The sequence below is a fragment of the Bombus impatiens genome, unplaced genomic scaffold (genome assembly GCF_000188095.3).
Source record: "Bombus impatiens unplaced genomic scaffold, BIMP_2.2 scf_1080, whole genome shotgun sequence".
In the NCBI taxonomy this organism is placed as follows: domain Eukaryota; kingdom Metazoa; phylum Arthropoda; class Insecta; order Hymenoptera; family Apidae; genus Bombus; species Bombus impatiens.
This window is the reverse complement of record NT_177499.1, coordinates 41,359-54,481: the sequence shown is the minus strand read 5'-3', so window position 1 is coordinate 54,481 and position 13,123 is coordinate 41,359. Positions and strand designations below refer to the sequence as shown.

General features: G+C 39.4%; 1 protein-coding gene across 3 annotated transcripts; it reads left to right on the top strand.

Moving 5' to 3' along the window:
* Positions 1–6,283: 6,283 nt before the first annotated feature.
* LOC100747861 (circadian locomoter output cycles protein kaput) lies at positions 6,284–12,810 on the top strand. Of its 3 annotated transcripts, none has more exons than XM_012391550.3 (12): positions 6,284–6,939; positions 8,429–8,485; positions 8,570–8,718; positions 8,837–8,928; positions 9,221–9,425; positions 9,520–9,615; positions 9,705–9,780; positions 9,988–10,226; positions 10,300–10,538; positions 10,656–11,078; positions 11,205–11,378; positions 11,509–12,810. In XM_012391550.3, exons 1-12 carry the CDS (start codon positions 6,899–6,901, stop codon positions 11,929–11,931), a joined length of 2,214 nt encoding a protein of 737 aa, XP_012246973.1. In that variant the 5' UTR covers positions 6,284–6,898; the 3' UTR covers positions 11,932–12,810. The 3 variants fall into 3 exon arrangements, with proteins under 3 accessions (XP_012246973.1, XP_012246974.1, XP_012246975.1); XM_012391551.3 differs by having other exon boundaries at positions 6,370–6,939; positions 8,843–8,928; XM_012391552.3 differs by having other exon boundaries at positions 6,373–6,939; positions 8,441–8,485.
* Positions 12,811–13,123: the final 313 nt, after the last annotated feature.

Genomic DNA, 13,123 nt, shown 5'->3' with positions numbered 1-13,123 from the left:
CTTGCCATATCCTTCAGACGTAATTAAGAAACACGGTTGCCCCCCTTGACTACAAGTTTTCTAAAAAAAAAGAACGAAATAAAAACGAAAATTGAAGCGAGTGATAGAACGAAACAACAAGTTTCTCGGAATAAAGATAGACAGATAGAAACGGAACAGAAAGGGAAGAAAGGAAATATCGTAAACGTCAAAATTGCGTATCGATCTATTGGGCATCCGCGATATAATTCTATCGTTACGAAAGGAAGAAAAAATGAAAAACAAAACGAAACGAAGATTATTAGGTAATATAATATAATTATAAATATATACTTTTAAGGTAATGAATTTATAAAGATATTTACAGTTTACGAGTAAACGAATAAAAAGGAAAAAAAGAGAATCTTCTGTGGCAGCATAATAAACGGAAAATAAAAAAAATTTACTAGTTCGACAACTTAAACTAACCGTACGTTGGAGACGAGACCGAAGAGTTTTCGTTGAACGCTTCCAAAATTCGCGATTGTCCATCGAGAACCCTTCGGAACTAAGCGTCTTCCGACAGTGATGTAACTATTAACATGTAATCCCTTAACGTTATATTTTTCCGGTGGTAGCTTCAGAGTTCGTGTCAAACGATTTATCACGACGCTTCGACGCAAAATTACGTAACAAATAGTTTGCCCAAGTCGAAGAATTTCCTTTTTCTTTTTTTTTCTTTTTTTTCTTTCTCATCGAGAACGACCGAATTCTATCTACGAGACGAAAAGATATCAGCGGCACGAATGATAAACGATTTTAGCACGAACTCGGGCGCTGCACTAACCACCGGCAGTTTGTGATATATTTAGTAAAACAAATTTAAAAAAGTGATTGTTATTCAAATTAAAAAAAGAAAAAAAAGAACGAAGAGAACGAGAAGAGAGAAGCGCCTAGCGGTTTTACATCCACACAAACACACTAAATGGATTTAGTTACGTGACCCGTCGTACTGCTGAGAGAAGCAACGAATAACGTTCCACTGCTGAAGAATGAATCTTCTAGGGCATTCCGTGATAACGAACGGTCAGAACGAATCGTTCGATGATCGACATTGACGGAATTGTCGATTCGAGTCGATCGTTCTCGTCTGGTTCCGCTTGTGATTCGTTGAGTCACGCGAAATGAACTTCCCAAACGAAAAAGAAAACCGCCGTTTGTAATCGTATCGAAACTGAATCACGAAAATATAATAATTTTTTACTATCGTATACACACACGCAGCAGATACGCTGACCGGAAACACAGGCATCCAGCTGTGTCCTCTTTATCGCTAAACGAAATTTTCTCTTGTTTGCCCTCTCAGCAGCATCGTCGTCGGTTTATAAACTAATTGTAAATTTTAGATACTACCGCGCGTAATAATACGAGAAAGAAAGAGATAAGAGAGAGAGAAAACGAAAAGCGCGAGAGCGAACGAGCGAGAGAGAGAGAGAGAGAGCGAGAGAGCGAGAGAGAGCGAGAGAAAGAGAGAGAGAGAAAGAGAGAGAAATTTTAAAAAAGCGATAGGTAAGCAAAAAGCGAGGCGTTACTATCATGGAGGAGAGGAGGAATAAGAAGAGTAACAAAACAGCAAAAAAAATAATAATAATATGATAATACACATAACAACACACACTATATATTGTAATATTATTTTTCGAACATAGTAATGTAATGTAGAATATGATATATGTATTATATTATATATTATATATATTATATATAATATGATATTGTAACTGATCATTTCGTATAACGCCAACGGCTGAACGAAGTGTTTGGAGTTTAAAAGAAACAAAGGATGATTAACGAAACAAGAAAAAGAACTTTAAAAAAAGAAAAAACAATTAATTAAGATGGGCCAGAAACGTCGGCGAGGCGAGTGGCGCAGGGTCACGGCACGCAACATATTTTTACCAAGGTTTTTCGAATATTCAGTCCCCCCGACGATTCCTTATATAAACGAGATCTTTAAAAATAAAAAAAAGGATAAAAAAAAAAAGAACGATCGCGTACCCGAGCGCCACTATCGCTTCGCGGCATTTTCGTAGCGCGCGGCCGTACATCGGTCGTTGAACGGTCAGATCGCGTCACGATCTCGTTGTGTTCAGGAATGGTACCGTATCTTCGTACAAAAATTTAAGAAACGAACGAAGAAAAATAAGGAAGTGAAACGTAAAGCTGTCTTCGGCGTATAAAATAGACGAAGCTTCGTGATCGAACGCGTCCTAACGAATGAACTGACAAATTATAAAATTAGTAACAAAAAGACACAAAGATAATCGCGCGGTGAACGGTGTTTCGTACGAATCTTTTCGACGACGTTCGACTTTTCTAAGATAGATCCTCGTATGCTTTTCGTGTGTCACTGGGACCTTGAACGTCGTTAATAGGGTAGACAGAGAGGAAAAAGGAAAAAGAAGTGCTCGTCGGACGGAGAAAAGACAGACAGAGAGAGAAACAGAGAGTGAGAGTGAGAGAGAGAGAGAGAGAGAGAGTGACGAGAAAGAAGGAAAATCTTGTTGTTGCAAATAATTCGCGAACGTTCGACGACCGAATTGCGGCAGAATTTTCAATTGATCGAATCGAAGAATGAAACGAAGGCGTGACAAGGATGGCAATATAACGATATTAACGTCGATACGATGGTAATCGATCGACGGACAAGAATGGCCACCGTCCCTAGAATTTCATTTTTCGACTTTGACACGTGCGTATCCTAATTTTTCAATGTCCACGAGAGGACGAAGAGTCGTGCAGAAGCGTGTACAGTGGGGGTGGTTGGTTACTATAACTATAATAAAAAAGAAAAAGAGAAACGGAAAGTCACTTCCCCTATCCCAATTCTTCTACAACCTTACCGCCCGTTTCGGGAGAGAGAGAGAGAGAGAGAGAGAGAGAGAGAGAGAGAGAGAGAGAGAGAGAGAGAGAGAGAGAGAGAGAGAGAGAGAGAGAGAGAGAGAGAGAGAGAGAGAGAGAGAGAGAGAGAGAGAGAGAGAGAGAGAGAGAGAGAGAGAGAGAGAGAGAGAGAGAGAGAGAGAGAGAGAGAGAGAGAGAGAGAGAGAGAGAGAGAGAGAGAGAGAGAGAGAGAGAGAGAGAGAGAGAGAGAGAGAGAGAGAGAGAGAGAGAGAGAGAGAGAGAGAGAGAGAGAGAGAGAGAGAGAGAGAGAGAGAGAGAGAGAGAGAGAGAGAGAGAGAGAGAGAGAGAGAGAGAGAGAGAGAGAGAGAGAGAGAGAGAGAGAGAGAGAGAGAGAGAGAGAGAGAGAGAGAGAGAAAGAGAAAAAGTAAAGAATGGAAAAGCATCCTGGATCGTTCCCTATGTCCTTCTCTCTCCTACTTTTATGCCCACTCAAACACACTTTTAGAAGCTCCTCGAATATGGAAGCGAGACGACAGAACAAATGAAAATAAAGAAAAAAAAAACAGGAAAAAATTACGAAAGAGGATGAAACGAGGAAAACAAAATAAAAAGAATTTTTAAAAAGTGAGAGAGAGAGAGAGAGAGAAAGCGATAGAAAGAACATAAAAAAATATTAAAGAACAAACGATGCGTTTTTTCTAATTGTCGAATCAACCGTTTCGTATTCGTCGACAACTTTTGTAATACGCGAACGTTACTAACGCTAAGTTGTGTTTTAACCGAATACATTTATGCCTCGGATATACATATTATATATACATATATATATTATATTATTATTGGTCATTGAGCAGAAACACGATCGAACGAACGAACCAGAGAGCGAAAGAGAGAAAGAGAGAGAGAGTGAGAAAGGGAGAGAGAGGAAGAGAGCGAGAGAGAAATTAGGGAGAAAGGAAGAGAGAAAGAGGGAGAATGAGAGAAAGTATAATTGAAAACTTCATCACGTTGAACAATACATTTCTTGCGATCTATAAATTACCGATACAGCGTAGCAGATCATTTATTTTTATTTTTTTCTTATCTTTTTCCTTTTTCCGTTTTGCGTTTTTCTATACAGTTGTTATATTTCGATGTTTTGTTGTAACGGATATGCTGGCATGTTGATCTTGTGGCTGAGAAACCAAACACCGTAAGAAGCTGAATGATTATTTATTTTCTGCGAGGCACAATCTGCTCGTGACGGGTTTGTACGCAAGATTTCGCGTTCGTTTATTACGCGTGGATCGTATTATTTCGAAAATGTATGAGAAACGACGAAACTGAGAGAAAGGAAACGAAGAACGAAGAGAGAGCTGAGATTTTTTAATACGTTTCGATGATTAATTTTTTAATCTTTCGATCAACGAGAATAAGAAATAGGAAGGAGAGGAAAAGAAAATGAAACATCCGCGTGCAAAGTTACCGAAATCGATGAATACGTGAAGTCTCGGTGTTAAGAAATTCATGAAGAGGCAAAACGGATACGAGCAGGTTGCGCGTTGGTTTTAATGGAAAGAAAAAGAAATTACAAAAAAAGAGAGAGAGAGAAAGAGAGAGGAAAAACTGTACGGACTAGAGGAAAAAGATAACATTGTGATGTTTACTGATCAAATATGTCAAAAGAAAAAAAAAGTGAAAAAAGAAAAAAAAAGAGGAGGCCCACTGGTTGAGGCCCAACATTTCTGAGTACACTATAAATAATAAACATTATGTAAAATTTACACGAGGTTTTTTTCTTCCTTTTTTCCCTATATGTATATATAAGTCTAAAGTTGCAATATTGTAATCTGCTTTTTTAAGGAAACGAACAGTAGATAATAGACGACCATATGTCTGCACCAGGTTATTCTACTTAAGAGCGCTGTGCTACGAATGACATCATCTACTCCTCGGTATCTTATTCGGAAATTGGATTATATCGATCAAGATCTTGACAATTTTCAATGAAATATAAAACAACGTTAATTTTCCACTTAATAAAAACGTTCGTATGTCCATAATACGCAAATAATACGTACGTCGCGTTAAAAAATGATATAGTGCTATTTTATAAAAAAGAAATCTCCTTCGTTCGGTATCGCGTTTAAGTTTCGCAGAATTTATAATTCCATCCGAGAGAATGTAACTCGCTTGGTATCGTTGATGAGATAGGCGCGTTAATCGCGTTTCTCGATAAGTTCTAACATGTTATTTTATGAACCGCATACGTCACTGCGTATGATTGGCACAACGTTGGAAATAGTGCAACACGGTCTGACCAATCAGGCATGATTTTACTGGCGGACAAGAAGCGATCCGTGCCGCTACCGATGCCGCTCATCTGGTATACGAGTTTTCATGGCGACGGTAGCGATGGAATGGAGCATATGGCAAATATGCGATCGAATACGATCGTAAATTTCCAAATACCTTGAGAATACTCGGAGAAAAGAATATTTTGAAGCAGATTCTTACTTATCCTGGACAATTTCGAAATGCGTATTAGAATCGCAATAGATCGATCTGCCATCGAATAGATGTATAATTGAATGTTAACTCGAGGTAATCTCGAATTTTTACGAATACCTTATTTTCTATAATATATATTAATACGACAGGTTCGAGTACCATTTTTTGGCGATACGACCTTGTTAGAAATAAATTTTCGAATCCTACGAAGTGAAACTGACTTGGATTGGTAAAAACATGTCAAACTTGATTCCATCGCTAGGCGGTAATGCATCGACAAGACGCGTCTGCGCACAATGGGAAAATGCTTAGCGTCCATTATTATGTTGGCGAATAATTTGCTTGAAGTTAGCCGCAATCTAACACACTTATCAACGTCCCTGGTCCATTCGATACTCTGTTGCACGCACTATCGCGAGACAAACGCTGGAGAAAGGAGATACGATGGTAGATGGTAGACACGGTGCAGCCTTTCTTATGTTGTTTAAATATCATAAAGGAAATTTCGAAACAAGGCGGAAATTTGTCTACATTGGGGAATAATAAGTTTGCCGTTGCGACTATCGTTTTGTGGTTATCGCAAATAAATTTATATCGTAATTTAAAGTAAATTTTCAGTTTATCGTCGAGGTAGCACGATGACGTGGGAGGGAGAGGGGTATCGGAAATATCGATATAAGCAAAATACATTTTCGATCGCTGTCTATGAAAACGTTCGATCGAGAAATATATATCGATGCATAAAGTTTGAAATGTTATTGTGTCAGCAACGTAGAACGTTACGTAAGAATACATAGATGAGCGTCGGTAAAGAATTTTACGTCACTAGAATATATCTGTCTGTAACGAGCTTTCGATCGATCAGTCCGATCGAATAGTATTCGCCTATAAAACTATGCTTCCGTTTTTTATCGTTTGAACTTCTTATTAATCCAAGTAATAGCTGCTTAAGCTAATCTCGGTACGCTATATATTTATAAACTGGAAAACCATATCTATAAACTCGGCGAACGTCGGAAAAGAATATCGGGAGATTCTACGAACGTTAGAGAAGAAAATCGTGCAACGGTGGAATTTGACGAACGAAGCACGCAGTGTCACTGCCATTTCTGTTTTCAAATCCGAGCATGCGTTCTGCCATCGTGAGTTCGCAGCCGTGTTCTCGGTATTAGAGCCCCGCAGAATTGAGCGCGTACAACTTCAGACGGTGCAACGAGAGACCTTCCATTGCGAAGTCGTACGTAAGCGTCGCACGTACATACGTGCATGCACCGTAAGCTATCTCGAGCGATCGTTAGAGGCTTCATCGACGGATTTTGCTGGCGCGCTAACCAGTGACCCGTCTGTTGGCGCGTGTCGTTCGAAAAATGTGTCGGCGCTTGCCGCGGAAGTGGCACCCCGAGCTTGTGAATTCTACGTGGTCGACGAATACTCGTCAACAGGGGAAACCTCGAGAGAACGAGGATCGCAAGATCTGAGGCTACTGATCGACGGCGTGTCCGCGACAACACGCATACACGGACGTGACAGCGCACATACGTCAAGTTACATGGCGAGTTATTCACGAGGGCGATCCTCCAGACAATCCGAGTAAGTGACACGCGACTATTAGCACATCGTTCAACGAATAATAACAACGATACTGTTTATCGACCGTCTGGAAATTCAATAAACGTGGACGATGAAAATTGGAAAATTTAACGAACGATGGAAAAGCACGTCAGCGCTGTCGATCTATTACGATGAAATTCGATAGTCACCGATCTGTTGATATCGTTTGTCATTTGTTTGGACGCAGATGATTTTTATTTCGCTGATTGTTAGGAGCGGCGCGAGCGTCTGGTCAGGACTGGCACGATCTACTGTGCTCCGTTGAACGTTCCATCGATCGATACCGCGAATCGATATTTACGATTCGTTGTCTTCGCCGTTGTTATCGTGGCACGATTAACACTGCGTGCAGCGCGCGACCGGTAGATCGATGCTGCAACTTGATTATCAACGATTGTGCCGCGATTTATACAATCGATAAGGTTGAGCTTGGTGCTGTACACTACGTTGCGTTGGTCGTCCGACGATCGCTCGCAGACGTCTGATCGCCAGGGACGCGTAACGTGTTCTGATCGATGCACTCGCGCGCCGATTTTCCTACGCTCGAATCAACGACTATTATTTTGTATCGCTCCGAATTTTTTTAGGGAATTATACTTTGTAGCTTCTCTGTTCGATTCCTTAGAATATATATATTTCGTTTGATGCATCGTTTCCTATCAATTTCGATATTTAGTCTTCGCGATGATGCATTCCTACATGAACTCACGGTAACTTCGTTGTCCACTGTTAACATCTTGCCGTTGACAATAAATATTTAATTATTAAATATTTAATTTACCTGGTCGATATAATGCCGCGTCTGAAACATGGTTTCTGTTTTATTGTATTATGCTTTGTAAATTCTCTTTGCGATTTATAGACGAATTAGTAATTTTAAAATATCGACTGAAAGATTTAACACGAAAGTAAATAATATTTCTCGAGATACAGAGTTTGACGATGTATTAGATGTCCGGCATATCTCATGAAATAACGTTATTCTAACCAATATCGATTGCCAAACCTGTTACACAATAAGCAGTTCGTGGTATTGATTTTATTGTAATGCACGTGTAGTATCCCTGTGCCGAGTGAGAAAATCACAAACAGATGCGTTTCAAATTATCTTCTTCCTCTCTCGACACCCGATGCTGATAATCTAATTTTACGATTATTATATTCTACATATTCTACGTTTCTAACTTCAATTCTAAATCTGCGATATCAAATAATTACGATATCATAACCATCGGATAATTCTACGTCCGAATCTAAATATCCATTCAACGAAATACATAGTAACCAAGGAGCAAATAATATTTCCTATTCCTCTTTCTTCTTTTAATCGATAAGAAAGAAATTTATATCGGAAAAATACGTTCGGGTATATTAATACCGACGATAATGCTAATGTTACAATGGTAGCAACATTGGTAACACCGATGCTTCATAAATTTATAATATTTTTTCTTAATATATTCATGAGCTTCCTGTCCAGTGATACGATGGACGATGACGTTGACGAGAAGGATGACACGAAACGGTAAGAGTTCAATTAGAAACGTTTTTGCTTCGTGCAACGCCTCCGAAGGTGGCAAACTAACCGTAGAATGTTTTACCGCCTTAGAAAATCACGAAATCTGAGCGAAAAGAAACGGAGAGATCAGTTCAATATGCTCGTGAACGAACTTGGTAGCATGGTCAGCTCGAATACGAGGAAAATGGATAAATCTACAGTACTGAAGTCCACCATTTTGTTTTTAAAAAATCACAACGGTACGCATCGTTTAATAATTCGAATAATTTAACTCGTCTTACGCTCTTACTCTCTTCTTCTTTCAATGATTACGTTTAATTGCGAATATTATTAATTTCGAGCTTGAAAATGCCGTAGAAATAGCTGTCAGATCGAGGGTACACGAGATTCAAGAAGATTGGAAACCGTCCTTCTTGTCCAACGAGGAATTTACGCATCTCATATTAGAGGTACGATCATCGTGTAATGAAACGTACATATTCTTCTATCGAGTGTATAGTCATCGATTCGAAACAGTGTCGCTGTTGGTTATAAGGTTGAGATCGTGAGAGTAAAGAGTTTTCTTTAACTTGTGTCGTTGTAATTTGTCGCATAGAGAAAGAAACGAACAACTTCTGCGATATACTATCTTCGTTCGATTTCGCAACGAACTCAAGCTTATAAAGATGTTACTGAAAGTAGCACGATCGATATGACCCGACTAAAGATTTTACCAATAAAAACACAAACGACGTTTCTTAGGCTCTGGACGGTTTTATAATGGTATTTTCTTCAAGCGGGCGCATTTATTATGTGTCTGAAAGCGTCACGTCTCTTCTCGGGTATCTTCCGAACGAACTGGAGAACACGACGATCTACGATATCACTTATCAAGAGGATCAATCTCCTCTCTACAACGTACTTCTGAATCCTGCAATCACAAAAGACCAACGAAACATTAAACAGGGTACTATTTTTTAAGAAATACATTTTTTGGAAGAAAATGGACATAGAGTATAGTACATCGGTAAATGTGTTAAAATCGTTATGCATATTTACAGAGGAGAAAATATCTTTTTCCTGTCATATCAAAAGAGGAGGCATAAATATTCAAGAAAACCCAATATACGAGCTTGTGCAATTTGTCGGATATTTTCGTACGTAATTATATATACATATAATAATATAATATACGTATATATATATACAGATATCTAAACATTTACGTTTACCTATTTGCTTACAGGTTCTGACGTCGATACGGACGCGGATAACTTGCTTCCGAACACGAAATTCAGCAATACTAGTGGAATAGATACGAAGTAATTTCATTTAATAAGATAAGACATAAGTAAAACATGTAATAAGTAAAAACCGTGTACATTTATTTGCTTTCGATTTAACTGTATCGTTGTCGCTAGTCAATACGTTATCAACAGATTTGGAATGAAAGAACTGCACGGATGGAAAACACGTGCAAACATGTGATCTATCGAACCGTCGCAATAAACTCGTTTGTGTTCTCTTAGATTAGTTTTCGTGGGTACAGGACGCCTCCAGACGCCACAGTTGATTCGCGAATTATCGGTGATGGATAACACAAAATCGGAATTCACTTCGCGACATAGCCTCGAGTGGAAATTCCTATTTCTGGATCATCGAGCGCCGCCTATTATCGGATATTTGCCATTCGAGGTGTTAGGCACGTCTGGATATGATTATTATCACGTGGACGACTTGGACAAGGTGGTTACTTGCCACGAATCACGTATGTATCCGATAAAGGCAGTAAATATCGCGAAAAAACGATGAGTTTGAAATTATGAGAAATTTATTGGTAGTGATGCAGAAGGGTGAAGGAACCTCCTGTTACTACAGATTCCTCACGAAGGGACAACAATGGATATGGTTGCAAACTAGATTTTATATCACGTACAATCAGTGGAATTCGAAGCCTGAATTTATCGTCTGCACGCATTACGTTGTCAGTTACATCGATGTGATTAAGGAATTGCGTAAGGAGTCGGAAAGTTTTAACAAGGAGCAGAGTCAGGATGTTCTGATGCCAGTGGAACAGCAGGTGAATTTACTTGTGTAAATCTTATACGTGCCTGAACGTAATGTCGTGGCTATTAAATCCCATGATCGTACTATTCCAGACATTCTGTAGAATAACGTGTGCGCGATCTTCCTACAGGTGACCGCGTCTCGTCCAGTGCCTCCGACACAATGGCCAGCGAAATCGTCGAAAACGTCGAAATCGATAGCATCGAACACACGGCCACGACATCACGTGGAGAGCTCCGATAGTTCGTCGATGTCGGCGTCTATGCAAAGTTCGCCGCATTCGCAGATAACGCACGTTTCACGATCGAAAGGCGCCTCGGCGAACAGCTCTGTGCCGTCGAAAACTCAAATGCCTCAAATCGATAACAGACAACAGCAGCAACAACAGCAGCAGCAGCAACAGTCGCAACAACAATCTTTGTTAGAGGTTGATCAAAGTTGCATCAACTTTATGGAACAGGCGCAGTACACGACTGTTAATTTGCAACCTGTGGTTAGCACAGGCTTCGTAACTCCTGCCGCGCCAATTATATCCACATTGCCAACACACGAGGTAAAGCAACGATTATTAGGTTGTTCGAAATTGAAACGCAGCCAATATATTTTTATGAAATCAGTTTGTCGTTGAAACGCTGCTGAGGATACAGCGTATCGTACATAAGTATCTGCGTATTTGTAGATGTTACATCAGCAAGATATCGTGATGACACCAGCACAGAATCAAATTCAAGACGAGCTGCAACGGAAACACGAAGAACTGCAACAATTAATAGTGCATCAGCAAGAAGAGTTACGAAGAGTGTCGGAACAGTTGTTCATCGCTAGATACGGTATTTTATCGCCGTTGCTCAATGTAAGTATTTTTATAAGCACGTTGATGTTTTCTACGATTAGATATTTTCATGCAAGTACGCTAAGCCATCATCGATGGGTCAAATCATGATTCACATCATTTGTTTTGTAAATCACAAATACTTTTTTAGACGGGCATGCCGTACAATACTGCGAATACGTGTCAACAGATGAATAGGTGCAATACGAACAATTCGAACGTTCAGTTGCCAACGTCTAGTAACGTTCAAGGAGTAAACGTTCTTCCTTTACCGATTACCGTTCCAGTGCCAATCGTGCCTACAGAGTTGTTCTCTCATCCATTGACGGTCAGTCCAGTGCCAACGATGTCGACTACAGCGCAAGGTAACGTAGGTACGATGATCCAAACGCAACAGCAACAGCACCAGCAGCTGCAACATCAGCAGCAACAGTCTCAACAGCAAGCACCAACGCGACAAAATGGCAACCCACCGGATCTCGTGCCTTTCCAAATGTGTCCACATCAAGCGGACATACTGTATAACGAGATAGAGCCATCCGCGAATCAACAACAGAGATCGTCGCAAAATTGAAAAAGTCCCTTTCTTTGATTCTCTATCGGGGATCTCCGTTGAAATTCTTCGGTTAAGGAACTGATATTTGAAGTTGAAAAGAAATTTGATCGGGGATTCGTCCAAGATGGAACGGATATCGTCGCGAATCGAAACGCGTCATGCTATTCCGATCGCGTCTCGCGCAGGAACGAGACACGAAGAATTTCGTATTTTTATACAAATGTGAGATGTATGTACAAAAGATATTCCGTGTAAAAAGCGACATCGTGTTTGTAACGCAAATTATAACGCAGATGATGAGAACCTCTGTTTGCTTTGATCGAGCAAAAATTCGACCAAAATGAGAGATTTTTTGTGCTAAAGAAAAGGTAAAGAATTCAGATCTATGGTACTTTTTATCGTTGTGGCACATTCTCGAGTGTCAAAATTCTCTTGCATATCGTCTATATTTGTCTGTTCAATTTATGTAGAAAGTACCATACTAAAGAATCGCTGCAAAACTCCTTCGTTATTTATTTACGATCGACACGAGATAATTCTCCGAAACGTCGACATTTATCCCACGAAGTTTAAGGGGCCATTTTGTATCTCCCACGACGTATATACATATGTGTAAAAATTCTGTATAAAGTTTATCCACTCGGTGACAGCGTATGCGTGAACTGACTCTTTGAGCCGGATAATAACGAAAGAATAGTCGTTTGATTGATTTGAAAAAGTACAAAACACAGGTAAAATTACTTGGAACTCTGATCGAACGCTTTGTGTTCAAAATACATGTGCATCTCGGACGATAAAGTTTGAGAATTATTTTTGTTATTCACCGGACCACATAGAAACTAAAGAGAACCGAATTTAAAAAAAAAACAGGGTATATTTACATATGTATGTATACAAGGTATTTTTGTTACGAATTCTCAGCGTCTTTTTTCTCGTAAACGATAGATTTTACGACGAAAGAGAAACAAACAGAAAACGCGTGTCCTATTTCTCTCACGAACCTACCGCTTGTTAGAAAAACACTGGCGTCTAATACAACAAATTTACCTTGTATATATATGGTTAAGAAGGCGAAAAAAGGAAAGTACAATAATATATTTTGTTGTAAATGTATCACGATAATAAGCTATTTGTAAATGTACGTGTCTATAGAGAAACAACGTGTATTATACCCGTGTGTATGGCATCGAAATCGATATATTTTACGATC